General features: G+C 36.7%; 1 protein-coding gene across 2 annotated transcripts in view; it reads left to right on the top strand.

Annotated features, from left to right (window-relative positions):
- The window catches only part of LOC104050892 (sodium channel protein type 2 subunit alpha-like), an 80,659-nt gene that overhangs the window by 7,134 nt on the left and 58,242 nt on the right, over positions 1-15,283 (top strand). The window contains exons 2-6 of one of the 2 annotated variants that reach the window (XM_064451493.1): positions 1,907-2,033; positions 2,625-2,868; positions 9,855-10,171; positions 13,747-13,865; positions 14,765-14,854. In XM_064451493.1, the coding sequence (XP_064307563.1) occupies positions 9,905-10,171; positions 13,747-13,865; positions 14,765-14,854 (476 nt within the window). In that variant the 5' untranslated portion in view covers positions 1,907-2,033; positions 2,625-2,868; positions 9,855-9,904. Of the gene's footprint in view, positions 1-1,906; positions 2,034-2,624; positions 2,869-9,854; positions 10,172-13,746; positions 13,866-14,764; positions 14,855-15,283 lie in introns of those variants that run through there. The other variant, XM_064451492.1, reaches the window with a different exon arrangement.

Below are 15,283 nucleotides of genomic sequence, written 5' to 3'. Positions count from 1 at the left end.
GTCTTTATAAGAGTGTCTAATTTTGAATAATCCCATTTTTTTCTAAATCACATTTCAGATGGAATCAACACCTTTTGATGTGGGACAATGTGAGAATACTATGCAACTATCTTTTCCAGCTCATCATTACATTGAAAGGGAGCTCAAGTGCATGCGGATGTAGTTTGAAACCTTTTTTTGTATCAGTATCATGTCTCAGAATTTGAAGGATATTCCAATCAGTCTTAAAATAAATGCTGATACCATACAGGCAGATGAGTTCATGAAAGAGTCCCACAGGAAAGAATATATATAGTCTGTCTGTCAGGAATCACCTCTGACGAGACCTGAGATTTTACTTATGATTTACTCTTGGAAGCTGAATCAGGGTAATCCGCCCCAAATAAAACCAATTTTAATCAACATGATATCAGCCAAAATAATTCTTTACAGTAATAATAATTCAGCTACAGTAAAACCGTAAAAGCCGGACCTACCTATGAAAATTTCTAGTCTTGGGGTGAGAACCACAGTCAGAAGATCAAAAAAAAAGTAAAACATTTTTTTCAATGTATTGCAAATACCTGCATGATACAGCGAAAAGATGCTTAAAACAACATGATGTGAGTTATTAATTGAAATTCTGTAATGAAATTACTCTGATGTGGCCTAGCCCTATTATAAATTCAGGACAAAGGGCTCACAATTCTTCCAACCTCCTTGCTTCAGTTGTTGCTGTGACTACCATTGATATTACTATACTATTGCAAGGTATAGCATTAGTAGATACAAAGCTGCATCCCTTATCTATTGGAGATACAGCCAGTGCCAACATACATAGGTTATAATAAATAGGGAGATGGATACTAGGTGGTAGGGTTACATGTGAAAAAAGGTTCTCTGTGACTGTCTTGTGCTCTAATTCGAAATACAGATTTATTGAAATTACCTGCACTGCTAGTGTTATTAACATTTTTCACAGTAAAGATTAATTCCTCAACACATATTAAAGATTATTTTCTCAATATTTTGCAAACTGGCAATTATTTTAATAACTGGATAGAAGTTACACCCCCTCTTTTAAAAATAAATGTCTCATGAATGCTTAGTATTAGTGATTAGTCTTTTACTAGGAAGCCATAGCATCCCCTTTGTATTATTTTAAAGCCTGCAAGCAACAGGACTTACTTACACATTTTGCTTATTTGCACTGTATCTGACCATGAGATCAGATTTCAGCCACAATGCTACTGCAGGGGCAGAATCCAGACATACCCAATAGGCAAAGGGATGGGGAAATCCCCTACGTACCCCCAGGGAAAGCTGCATTCAGTGGAAAATATGTGTTGGTGGATAAGTATCATTGGTGGCAGTATCAGAGTCATGATCCCCTGAGGGTAGTACAGGAGACACAGCTTTCAGATGTCTTCAGTGGAGCCTCTCCAGTACTGACTCACCACAGTAAGTTGTGCTGAGTCAGTCGCTTACTCAAAAAGACCAGGACATTGAAAGAGTTTTCTGTTAGCAATCATTGGAATGTCTTTACGTTACATTATTAAACAACTAGAAGCTCTAACTGTGGTATTGCTTATTGTATCTTTGTGAAAATGTATTTCTAGATTAACAGTAACTAGTACTAGGTAAATTCTAGGTTAGTGTTTTAAGTGTCTTCTGTAGGAGTACTTGGAGATCTATCTTTATACATGAAAGAAGCAGTGGCCTAGTAGAAAGCTTTCATTTTCTGTTTTCCCACCTTCTGTGTTCTCTTTGACCCAATCTGTGTCTACACAGATTTTCTTCATTTTACCTACAGGGTTTCTACAGGGCTGCTCATTCTCACTACATTTGGAGACAAACATTATTAGGGGCTGCTTTGGCAGAAGCAGAGACCTAAAATAGAGGGTTGTCTTTTTCTTTTCTTCTCTAGGAATAGAAGCAAAATACAACATAAAAAGTACGAGAAGAGCCAGAAATATATCTAGTTCAAATGAGAAAAAATGTCTGAAAGACATCTCATCTCAACCTCAATGGCTGAAGACTGAAGTTTGCAAGCTGTAAGTAGACTATTTAGATGTAATGAACTAGATACTCAGGTTATTAAAGCTTTGAAGGCTGAGGAAGCCATAGCCAACCTTTGGTCAGCTCTTGTAATGATGCAATATTTAAACTGAAGAACCTGGAGAAGAAATTACCTTTTTCCCCTGTTACCTTGCTTGAGATAGAGGAAAAATTTTGTCACACAAAGAAAAACATTTATACCAACATTCTATAAGATAAATAACATGCAGAAGTATCTGCATGTTTTCATGCAAATATAGACTCAATTAACTTCTGATCCTGGTTAAAGAGAGTAAATCCAAGTGGGAGTTATGATACACTGTGCAGTTCCCTAAGTGACAGATAAGAACGCTCCTGTTAGCCTGGGCACAGTTATCCTGTGTGTACTAAAGACTGCACTAGTCATGCAGTAAGCTCAGCAAGACACATTTTTTCCCTTTTAGTTAAAGCATGCAGGTAAAAGAATAAATGGAATATTTGAAACTCATGTCACTTAAAGGATATTCTTAAATGTACTTTTGGTCTGTGTTAGTTTTGTGAACTAACTCATGTTCCATCCTGCTTCTCCTACATCTCTTTTCTCTTAGGTTGGAAAAACATGTCTGTGAATACGTACTTAGTCTACTGCAATTAATTTTAAGAAGCTTTGGGCATAGGAACAAAGAATGAGAGAGTCTTGAAGAAACTTCAGTCTTGAAGAAGCTTCATCTCCTAAGGAGAAACTTTGCTTACCAATTCCATTTTCTGCTAGAAATGCAGCTTTTTTCTTTTCATAGTAGCAAAAGATCCAGTGGCTAGTTCTGAGATTTGGTGTTTCTTAGAAAAATAAAGGTAAGAACATCTTTTCCTCTCAGCCAGAAATAATGTTTCACTTCATAAGATGGCCATTTTTTATAGTGCCATATATCTTCACTAAAATATCAGTGGGAAAATAATACTAATGTCATTAAAGAGGTTAGATGTAGAAATTTGTGTTACATGTATTGTAGCTATTTTCCATTAGAATGTAAGGATGTTTAACATTGGTAGGTATTTACAAACTGTATTCCAACTAGATTGATGGGCTAAGAAAGTGACCCTTCCTCTTCCTTTTAAATTCCATATGGTTTTCATTTGGCCTTTGTCGTGATTTAACCCCAGCCAGCAACTAAGCCCCACACAGCCGCTTGCTCACTCCCTCCCAATGGCATGGGGGAGGGAATCAGAAGGATAAAAGTGAGAAAACTCTTGGGTTGAGATAAAGACAATTTAATAGGTAAAGCAAAAGCTGCGCTCACAAGCAAAGCAAAACAAGGAGCTCATTCACTACTTCCCATCAGCAGGCAGGTGTTCAGCCACCTCCAGGAAAGCAGGGCTCCATCACACGTAACAGTTACTTGGGAAGCACCATCACTCTGAATATCCTTCGCTTCCTCCTTCTTCCCCCAGCTGTATATGCTGAGCATGACATCATATGGTATGGAATATCCCTTGGGTCAGTTGGGGTCAGCTGTCCCGGCTGTGCCCCCTCCCAACTCCTTGTGCACCCCCAGCCTCCTTGCTGGTGGGGAGGGGTGAGAAGCAGAAAAGGCCTTGCCTCTGTGCAAGCCCTGCTCAGCAATAATGAAAACACCCTGTTATCAATGCTGCTTTCAGCACAAATCCAAAACATGGCCCCAGAGTAGCTACTAGGAAGGTAATTAACTCTATCCCAGCCAAAACCGGCACAGCCTTCTTCAGGTTTCTCCAATACTTCAAGTCTTCACACTTGATTTCTTTTTACACCTTCTCAGAGGCAATTTATGGTGTTAAAGAAAATATGAAGCAGCCCTGCATATAAAGAATTCCTAGAGGTTTTTGTCAATTTTTATAAGTAAATAAGTAAAATAATTTATTTTGAGGGTTCTACAACTTGAAGGTACTTATGTGAGGAATCCAAGTTTATTTCTTTACATAACATACCTTTTTTTTGATTACTCCAGTTTGCTAGGTGCAGCATGTGTTAGCCTTGATGTAAGAATCATAAGCCACTATTTCCACCTCTAGGTAGGAGGAGAGGAGAGATAGGAACAAATTAATTCAAAAGGTAATGTTGCAGTGAGGTAGAGAGGGAAGAAAAGAGATGTGTGTGGAATGGCAGTGGGCATAAACAGGCAAATAAGTTGGGGGAAAGACTATTAATAGCAATGTCTTGGTGAGAGAGAGTAGTGTGCAAAGGTATTCTGAGAAGCAGTTTCTAGATATTTCAGACAGGTCTGAGATTGCTTTCCAGTCTCTAATCTAATCTGTTTTGAGTGTTTTCCCACCTGCCTAGTCTTTCACCAGTCAGATTGAACCTCACGCATTATATTTTGCTTAGATTTCCAAACTCTTACAGGACTTTCTTCTGTTGAGGTTGGGGTTCTTAAGATTAAGTTAACTTGCTTTCACATCTTACTGCAAGTCATTAATGAGGACATTAAATAAAATTGCATGTAACATCCCTGAAAGAGCACATTGGTATTACTTCATTAATGTTTCCTGTATTTACTGTTCTTTGGACAGGTTTCAGCCAAAGTGAACTGTCAATTCATATTCAGACACTTATCACTCCCATTCTAAATCTTTTTAAAGTAAGGTTTTATTAAGTAAATATTATTTCTGTTACATACTCTTATTAGCGGATTTCATCTTATCATAGCAAGTAAGTATTTTTGTCTTCTTTGATTTGTTAATTTTATTAATAAATACCTGGTGGTGATTTCATTGTTTTTATTTTGAATAGTTACGTAACTCTAATGCCTACCGGCTACTGAGGCTGACTCTACAAATCCAGACAAAAATTATAGTCATTGCTACAGATAAATTATAGTCTAAGGAAAATGACACAATAGAATGATAAATGTTGGAAGGAATAGAAAAAAGGAAAGCAAATTCTATATATTAGTCAGTTAGAACCTGCAAACACATCATAGTTTAAATTAGTAGATTACAGTAGTTTAAAGAAGGTGCAGATTCTGAGCAGGTGTTAAATGCAGGAGGCTGTTTGCAGCTTTGAGGAAGTCACTCCTTTCCTTGAAAATACCTACTTTTGTGGAACCAACGTTTATGGATTCCTTGGTTTAAGACCCATGGATAGTTTTGACTGGATATCTCTTTAGATATCTCAGTTAACTCTGTCTTACATTGCATTTACCACTTGGAATTACGGCAGTGACATTTTGGGCTTTTTTTTTTCTTTTTGAGTTCAGTTTCTTATTCAATTATTTTTAAAGCAGTAAAAATAGTGTAAAGATGCCAGAAAAAACAAGGTAAATGTCAGTTATAAAAAGATAATAATCTGTAACTGTAAAAAAATACTTCAGAGCATTTCATCAGATAAGAGGATAGGTTTTTCTTTGTCAAATTATCCTCTGTGCACAAATGCCATGAGAAATTTCAATAAAAATATTTCATTTTAGATTATCCTCACAACAAATTAATATTTATCCATTCTTTTATTTTTAGGATCAATTGAATGCAGCATTACTCAATTTGGAATTTGATCAGAACACAGTAACTTAAACAATTTGTCTTCACTGCCAGAAGAATAATGCCTGAATTTTGTAAAACAACTTCCCTAATCCTAAGAGAGGGAGTTAGGATGACTCATTTCTTTAGACTCTTCCTGCATGCACTCCCTCTGTACTCCCTTATTTCAAGACAGCGTCCTGTACCTCAGGACAGGTGTAGTTTGCATTGAGGTAATTTTCTGATGACATCAGCACACAACAGCTACACTTTTTACTTCTAAAGCTGCAGAAAGTCATCTCTAGCTGATGCTGAAGTACTGCCACTAGCCCTCCTGTTTCCATCTCTCCTACGACGGGAGCCCCACCTTTTTGATTTGGACAAATATCTTTACTGGCCTAATGTGAGAGTGCTAGTCTTATTAACACTAGAGATTTAGAGCAGAGTTTTTAACCCAGATTTTAGCATCTGAGAGGCTATTGCTGTGCCTGGCACATAGGAAGACATTATTCCCAAATTACAGCCTCTCAAATAAACGATTAGCATAAGAAAATTATGGTATTTGATCATTTTATGGATTCCATTTGCTAGCCTTGCGCTTATCCCAACTCTAATCAAATACATGTTTGTGTGCCAGCATTTCAGTTTTAATGGAATAAAAATCTTGGTAGTCAGCTTTTTCAAGGTTTTAGCAGGAAACGAATTCTGATGCCAATGTTGTAAAAGCAAAAAAACAGCCTGTAAGAAACACTGCAAGGTTTGTTATTTCTCCACCTTGAAAATTTTGAAGGGAATATGTGGATTGGTTCCTGCAGAATGCAAATAACCTGTTAGATAACCTGATGATTTAAATACATAATCATAGTATCTGCCTGGTTATTATGCTCCTACTTTCACTTTTACTATTTGCCTGATTTAAGGTATCATAAGAATAGATACTTCAGGCCACTTCTCCTGGCTTTTCCAGAAACAGACAGAAATCAATTTGACAGATTAGCACAGATATTTCACGTTCTGAGTCATCTTCTGTGTAAATGATGAGAAGATAATTATATTTAAAAATAAAATTTAACAAGTTATCCATAGACATAATATAATTAACTGAAATATACATAAAATTAAGAACATATGGATAGTGTTTATTGCTCAATCTTATTATTGAAAGGAAGGAACTGAAGGAAAACTGGATAAGGATTTATGGAATGCAATGCTCAAATACAACTAAACAGATTTTTAGCAAAAGTATGTCTTTAATAAACTGGAGCTTATTTTTTCTAATGAAATCTATTGAACTGTAGACCATTGTACATATGGTATCTAGGCCCAAATTGTACTTCAAATACTTGAAATGCTTTTTGCTGAGCAGCATCAGGTACTGACGGGCCTAGACCACTCAGATCTTACATGCATTTTTCAGACTACTCCTTTAAAGACAGTTTTTTAATGAAAGCTATTCTGAAATTATTAGATAGACAGAATTCTTTGTCTGAATTCTGCCCAGTATCATTCATGTCCTGGCAGTTTAGTCAGAGGATAACAAGCAATTTTAAAACCAGTGAAGGAAGAAGAAGGAAGCAATTACTAAAAACCTAGTGGTTCATAATTCAAGGGTTGCTAAGAGCTTGTTCAGGCCTCAGTGCAGGGAACAGAAGAATTACTTTTGTTTCATTGTTCTATTGAACTACTGCATGTATAGCAACAGTAATCCAGCACATATTTGTGTGTTGTTCTATTAAGCTCTGTAATCTGAATGAAAACACTTGGGGTATATTTAGCAGAGGAAACAATTTACTGTGTAACAGTGCACCCAGGAAAGATATAACTACGCTAGACTGTAGTGGAGGCAGGACTCAAGTGGGGTTTCCAACTTCTCAAGAAAACTTTTTTAAAGCATATTTTATGACAGTTTGAGAAATACAGTGAGTCTGCTACTATTACTTTTCCCAGTCATTCACTGGCCCCTTTGTGGACATCTAGCAACATAAATACATGTATTTCTAGTGAGGACAATATATTTTGTTATAGCATTCATAAGCATAACTGTTAATGGGTGAAAAGCAGCCTAATGAAATGCACTGAACTATAAAGAGAAGATGGACCCACCGTTGACTCTAGGAGGGTGCACCTTTTAAGACTAGTTTCATAGAAAAGGCACCTAGGTCAACAGCTTGAATCACAGACCTGTAAAATGTGTAATAAAGGAATCGATTATTCAGAAAGACCGAAGGGAAACCTCAAATGTCTCTTAGTTTATTAATCCTGGATGGGCAAAAGCAATAATGAAAGGAGAGTGGACTGTATCCAGAGAAGGTGTATGCTTTTAATTCACAAATAAAGGACAATTTTGAGTTTAGGATCCTTGTAGTAGTGAGTTACACTAATAAAAAGCAAGGATCAGCAAAGGCCTCCATCTTGTACAAACTGAAAATCAGTAGCAGAAGTTTCAGTATAGCAACATGTGATAAGGTTGCCTGCTGGAGGCTCTGGCTGATTTAACAATTTATTTTTCAATTTATACTGCGTCAGTACCTCCAGCCCCTCCAGGATCTCTGTGATTCTACACATTACATTAACTCATCGTTCTCCAGGCTATTCCCTGAGAAAAGCTTTCTCCATTTCCACATTACAGTATATTTTATTTATGAATGTATGGTTAGGTACCTCGGTTCTGGTCTTGTGTTTTTTAGATGCTTGGTGCTATAACCTACTGACTAAATTCTTTCAGTGGTATCGGTGATGATTGTACACACTGGTGCTGTGCTGTGAACCCATTCCAGAGATGAAGACTTGAGGGGGCACAGGAGCAGGTTTACCCACCATGTCATTGGATTGGTAATTCAGATTTAAGAACACGTAGTCTCATTTATTTCCTCCAGTTTTCTATTGTAGATTCTTCAAGTACTTTTTAACATCCCCCTCTACCTTTGTGCAGGATTAGATTTTTGGGGGTCTCATTTGAAAAAGAATCCATTATTTCATAAGAACATTATTGTGGCACTTTGTGTGTGTGTGCGCGCGCGCATGTGCGATTTCTACAAACTACTCAGGACAGGCAAGAAGCTTTGGGAGGAAGGCTATTGAATGAATGCAAATGAATACAATAGTATGTTTCAAATCTAGATGTGGCAACTCCAGAATACAGGTGTTGCACATCCATGAGGTAGCACAGGGAAGGCTACTTAGCGCCATGCACAGAAAACACAATTAGAACTCATTTCAGGTACTGAAACTCTCTTAAAAATTGGTTTTCATAATTAAAGTTGTTACTACACTATGCCACAAACTTTTGCAAAGCAGACATCAAATAAGGCTATAATTTCTTACTTGGTGGCACTGCTCCTTAACCAGGTCTGCCTTCCTTCTGCCATTCCCTCCCCCCTCCAGCCTTTCCAAACCTCTCCACCATGCTGTGCGGTGCATCAGTTTAGGCAACTGGTCCTGCTGCAGAAGGACCTGGAAGAAAGTAAAGAACATTACTTTCAGCCGATGCACCGCAAGGCTTCATAAAAAGAGACGTGTTGTACAATGGAGTCTGGCTCAGAGAGCTGGAAAAAAGCAGCAGGGACTACCTCAGCCAGCACTGGCACCAAAGACATTCATAGGGAACCAGACTTAAATTTCAAACCAGTTTTAGTCTGAAATAATATTATGACACTTGCCTTGCAAAAAATCAGGAGCACCATTCTTTTCCCACATGGTCGTGATTGTACATCCTCTTTCCTTTTTACTTGAAAGGCTTGTGATTTTGATTCACAGCTCACAGACAGTAAGTGCAACCTAACCTACTTCGGTATCTAACATTAACCTTCAGCACAGTAAACTGCCAGTAAAAAAGAATTATGCTTATTCCTCCCATAATTCAGTTGCTGTATTTAAACAGCATTAATCGTACAAAACCTTCTTTTTCATTTAATGAAAGTATTTACTTTTATGAGGTTGGATTACTGATACTTGAAAAAATACAGGAAGATAAAATGTATTAACTCGTAAAATATAGGTTTACAATTTTCAAGAGCACTTCATAGAATATGTATTTATACTTGCTGTTAAAAGAAGATATACTGTTAAAAGGCTTGTATTAGTATTTTGCTCTAACTGGGAGAGTCTAAGAACATAGGCAAAGCAGTGTTTGTGGGCAGAAGCAGTGTATTTTTCTGGACCAGTAGGAAAAACTGCAAAATAATTTATAAAATATCTAAATTAATTCTGAGCAGTTTCTTTTAACTTTTATTTAGCTTTGAAATATGCTGCTTCTATTTCAGGCCTGGAAAGCATTTCCGAGCAAATGTTGGGGTTTTTTTCTGTTGTTACAATCTAGTTTTCCTAAATTATCTTATTTTATTTTATAGGTCATTCTTATGCAAGAGGCTAAAAGTAATTAAATTTGCAGGATGAAAACATGGCACAGGCACTGCTGGTACCACCAGGACCTGAAAGCTTCCGCTATTTTACTAGAGATTCTCTCACCGCTATTGAAAAGCGTTCTGCAGAAGAAAAAGCTAAAAAGCCTAAGCAAGAACATACAGATGATGATGATGAAAATGGTCCAAAACCAAACAGTGACTTGGAGGCAGGAAAGACACTGCCATTTATTTATGGTGACATACCTCCAGGAATGGTATCTGAACCTTTGGAAGACCTGGACCCATATTATATCAATAAAAAAGTGAGTGAATAATCTTTTGTACAAAATAGAATATAATTCTCTACATTAGAAAAGTTTAATCACAAAATATGATAGTTAGAGCCATCAAGCCACTAAATATAGAGAAACATCCTTTCATCTAGCAGAACTAATTTATGCTCTTCTATGTTATGAATCCTTCAACTTCCGTTGAGTTACTGTTATTTACCTTAGTGTAAGGAATATATAGCTTCCTTGAGCTTGCCTGAACTTGAGAACGTGACTGAATTTTCCAGATTTCCATGTAGCAGTGAGACTGGATATGATGAACGAAGTGTTCCAAGCATGATTTTGCAGTGGAGATGGTTGTAGCATCCATCCAATTTGGTGAGATAAAGGACTGTAACTGTATTCTTAGCTTCTGTTATAGCTATGTAACATATGTAAACGTATATCTATATATGTATAAAATATCTATATATATATATATCTGTAGCATGTAGAGACTCTTTGTAAATCTTGGGTCATATAAAACTACCACAGTGAAAACTATTGCTTGAGGTGCTTCGGATTGCTATGATAGCTCTCTGTCAACAGCTGTCAATTAGAATTTTATGGCAGACACCACAGAAAAGCTAGGTTTTGAGAAAAATTGAAAAAAAAACCAGTTTTGTTGTTCTGAAGACTAACAGAGTTTTTATGCAGAAAGAGCAGAGCAAAGAGTTAGGTGTTCTGAGAGAAAAGTAATGTTCCTGAGTTATGTGTGTGAGGCTATAAACACAATTGGACCATTAATGTCATAGCTGTGCTTCATGAAGAATTTAAACTCACCTTCTGATTTGCACAGTCATACGAAGTCCACATTTTCACATGATCCGCAAACCAGGGATTTGGAGATAGAAAGGTTAGTTCAAACAAATCCATCCAAGTAAAAAGTTTGCCCCTTGACCTTTTAAAAAGTCAGGTTCTGCAGTAAAGTATATGGTTTTTGGTCTTGTTGCAATAATACATAGAGTCTGGAAACAGACTACCTTTATACGACTTAAGAGAAAGACAAGGAACAAACAAGCATATTTGCATATCGCTGGGATTAGTTGCAGACTCTGTTAAATTATTCCAGGATCTGAAATAGTCCAGCCTTGGAATAGTTAAAAATACCGTATGTCCTGTACCGATTAGTAAAAGGTACAGCTGATAGTAAGAGCAGGTTCTCCTCTGTAATCTGTGTGCTTGTTTCTGCATGCTCCTTTAGCAGCATGAAGATGTTCTCCCAGTTTATGATAGACCTGCGAAGTGTTGTGGGTAAGGAGCGTGAAGGAAGATGAAACAGTGGATAATAACCAGAAATTCAAAAATGTGGAAGGTGTTTTATGGGCAAGTGCTTGGGATTGTCTTTCCTCATCTTTCTGAAACAGAGAAGGAAACGGGCACAGTTGCTTTGGTGGCAGCTTGAGGCATTCCAGGCTCCCATCCAGATAAGAAAGTGGATGTTGAGCAACTATAAAAAAAAAAAAAGACATAAACTATTTTAAACTGTAAAGAGAGTTATTTTGTTAGGAAAAATCATGCCAATAGTGCTGTCAATTTTGTGGCTAAACTTGTGGTTGCCTTTGGTTTGCAAAACTGTGTTTAAAATTATGGCTTCAGTAATAGGAATGGAAAATAAGGCAGAATCCATGTGTAGTTGCATAACCTAACAGTTGCCAAAGTTAAATAAACAGTGCTATAGATAATACAAGTATTAACATTATTAAGGAAATTTAAAGAAATGAAAGCTCAGAGAGGGAGTGTTGCCAAGGGTTATTTTCACTTATATGGTTTTGGTTATATCAACAGTTCCATACAGATTCTCACTTACAATAGAATTGTGTGCACTAAGCCCTTTTCTTGACTAGCTGCAAAATAATTCAGGCATAAAGGTGCATATATAAGTTCAGGACTAAAGTTCTCTAAACAAGTCTTCTACAACTGAAGTATCAGAAAACCTGAGAAGTACTGAAATATACTTTCTAACCTCCAGGGATCAGAAATTGTAGTCAGATTTTTTGGAACAAAAGTAAAAACTCAGGCTACTGGTGGGCTTGTTAGTCTGTGAAAGTAATTAGCAAATCTTTTGTCACGAGTGACATCTGTACTTGTACAGCCTAATGTGCTCAACAGAAAACAAATGGACATCTTAAATGATGAACTAGAATTAGTCATCCTTCCTCCAGTTTATAGCAGAAACTGCTCTCAGTCATCGACTTGTCAATGCAGGGAAAAACGTATGTGAATTGGAGTCTGTCTTCAGGCTCTGCTGCAGCAGTGACCTTGGGACAGGCAACATCTTGCCACCATTTCTAGCTGGGTGATGAACTGTAGGGCAGAGAGAAATGCCAGTGAGTGCAAGTTCGCTCTCTGTCATGCTCAATGCTACGCTTGATGTTAGTCTGTGAACAGGCAACGCTCCTTTACCTGCCTTCTCTCCCACTGTAGGGAGGTTTGCTTTTTCTCCCAGGAATGGCAGACCAGATAGGCAGTAAAGGCCACAGAGAGGGCAGCATTTTTATAATCACAGCCAAGTTTTTACAGAGAATGGAAATCAACATGGAGAACAGTGATACTATATAGCTCTGCTGAGAGCGTAACAAAGACTCTATTATGGTAGCACAAAGCAGAGCCATTACCATTGACAAAGAGCAAAAGGAATGAATAGTCATGTCCTGAAGAAATTTCAAACAGCACCAAAGATGCAAGTAAACCTCACACACAAATACACTTGGAATAAAAATGAAAACACTTAGGCGATGACCACCAACAGGAACAGAATGAAAGTGAACACGAACTGTAGCTTTATCAGGTCAAATTTCAAAAGACAATAACTACTTAATTTTGGTGCTCACATATAAGGAAAATAAGAGCATATTGTTAAAAAAAACCACAGTATTTTTTTAAATAAAAAATTTGTTGTGATAAGATGCCAAATTCTGGTGTGTGTTTGTCTCAGACTGCTCAGAATGATGTCAGCTGGCGATATACTCTTCATTTTTTTGCGGAAACATTTTTAGAAGATACATATAATTTATATTGGCAGTGTTTAAAAATCTAAAATGAAAGCAAAAGTATTTTAAAATTATTGTTAATTGTTTAGTGACAGATATTTGTCCTTGTCACCATATATATGTATATAATTCTGTCAAGTTATTTATTCCAAATACAAACTGGCATTTAGAATTGCCCATTTGTTGTTTTGGTTTTGTTAGTGTTTGCTCACAAGGTAGAATGTATTTCACTAATTTGTAACTCTGACTTTAATCATCATTAAATAAAATTGAAAATGTTTTAGTAATGAAATGCCACATTTTGCTACTACTGATGAACTGACATTGGTACTGATAATTCTTACCAATTTTAATAATATCGGAATTCAGTCCACGTGCTGGGAAATGTAGCACATTGGAAAACTGGCTGTGGAAGGCTTAATCCACTGTATTCATAGAAATCAGTTATTTTCCTACCACAGGTAGACTGTAGAATGGAACTTGAACGTCCTATGTGGAAAATGGAATCGTTTAGAAGGAGGTAAAGGCATTTATGAAGTCAACACTGTATTTTAATTTTGCATTTCTTTTTTGCAGACTTTCATAGTACTGAATAAGGGAAAGGCAATTTTCCGATTCAGTGCCACATCTGCCTTGTACATTTTAACTCCTTTTAATCCCATCAGAAAAATTGCTATCAAGATTTTGGTACATTCATATCCTTTTTTCTTAATGTTGATTTAAGGATTGTAGTTTAAAACTTTATAATTAATGAAATAATACTTTTTATATGGATATACTAGTTAAGTCCATGTGGGTTTATTATGCTAACTAAACATATGCTGATCACACTTAAAAAGCAGCAATATCACATGTAAATTGCAGTATGATCTTCATTCCTACCAAGAGAATTCTCTACTGAACTACCTAAAGCTGTCAGAGTTTAAATATCAGGCTTTATATACAAAAGGAGACCTGATCCCATACTAAGCCCTGCAGCTAAAGCCAAATTAGTAACAAACCATTGCACTTGAACATATCTAAGGTCACACTTTTACCAAGACCAGTAGTACCATTCATGAACTAGACTCACTTAGCAAGGACAAAAGAGCGTGAGCAAAGAGCTGCTTTTTCAGGCATACTTTTTCAGCATTGTGTTTTCAGCATTGGGGTGGGTGTCCTATAAAAGATCCAGGTCAGAATAAAAGAAAATATTGTCAAATGTATTTCAGTCATGTCCAAAGAACAACTTGGGCGTAAACAACCAACCTTTGCCTAAAGATCTTTTAGAATGATCCCCCTGGCTTCAATGAGTAACTGCGTTTTGGTACCCACTTCATATTTTTACAGGCTTAAGGATGTGTGTAAGTTTCATTTAAATCCTAAACCTGCCACAATTATAAAAGTAATGCATTGTTTTACAGTAAGTGCACTGTAACATGCCAGATGGCATACCATTTAAAATAGATAAAATTACATGCAAAGCTTTATTTTCAGATTTTATTTAGAATCTCATGGTTTTTGTACATATTTTTATACACTTAATGTTTTTAATTATTTCAGTGCTATGAAACTATCATGTTTTTCTGTGTTACATCCCTTGACTATAATCTACATTATTCAGCATGCTTATCATGTGCACTATTTTGACCAACTGTGTATTTATGACCATGAGTAACCCCCCGGACTGGACAAAGAATGTAGAGTAAGTTAAACATTTTTAATTCTTCATTTTTACTACATGTGGCTCCAAACAAGAAGGAAATTTTGAAAGTTGCATGTCAGAATGGACTTTTCCAGAGTCATGAAGAATCAGATTCCATGAGATCATCAATGTCTTTCTGGATTCCTCCTGAATAATTTAAATGGTTTAAGAGTAATGCCTTTGTCTTTAAAATTGTGTCTGAGGAATGTCTGAATTCTACAAACACGAGCTCTTGTCCTTGGGTGTTCTGAGCTGTAAATTGGAAAACGAGCTCCAGAAATTCAATGTGCAGTAAAATTGTGGCACGCCACTGGTGAGGCCAGCCATATATTGCTTGAGTATCCATGATCTTAGCACAGTGGGACATCCATCGTGGCTCACTGATGTGAACTCACAAGTGCCATCCACAGCAAGGACACACAACACCCA

Source organism: Phalacrocorax carbo, chromosome 5 (assembly GCF_963921805.1).
Source record: "Phalacrocorax carbo chromosome 5, bPhaCar2.1, whole genome shotgun sequence".
Classification (NCBI taxonomy): domain Eukaryota; kingdom Metazoa; phylum Chordata; class Aves; order Suliformes; family Phalacrocoracidae; genus Phalacrocorax; species Phalacrocorax carbo.
Note: the sequence above shows the minus strand (reverse complement) of the source record. Positions and strands in the feature narration are given on the sequence as shown.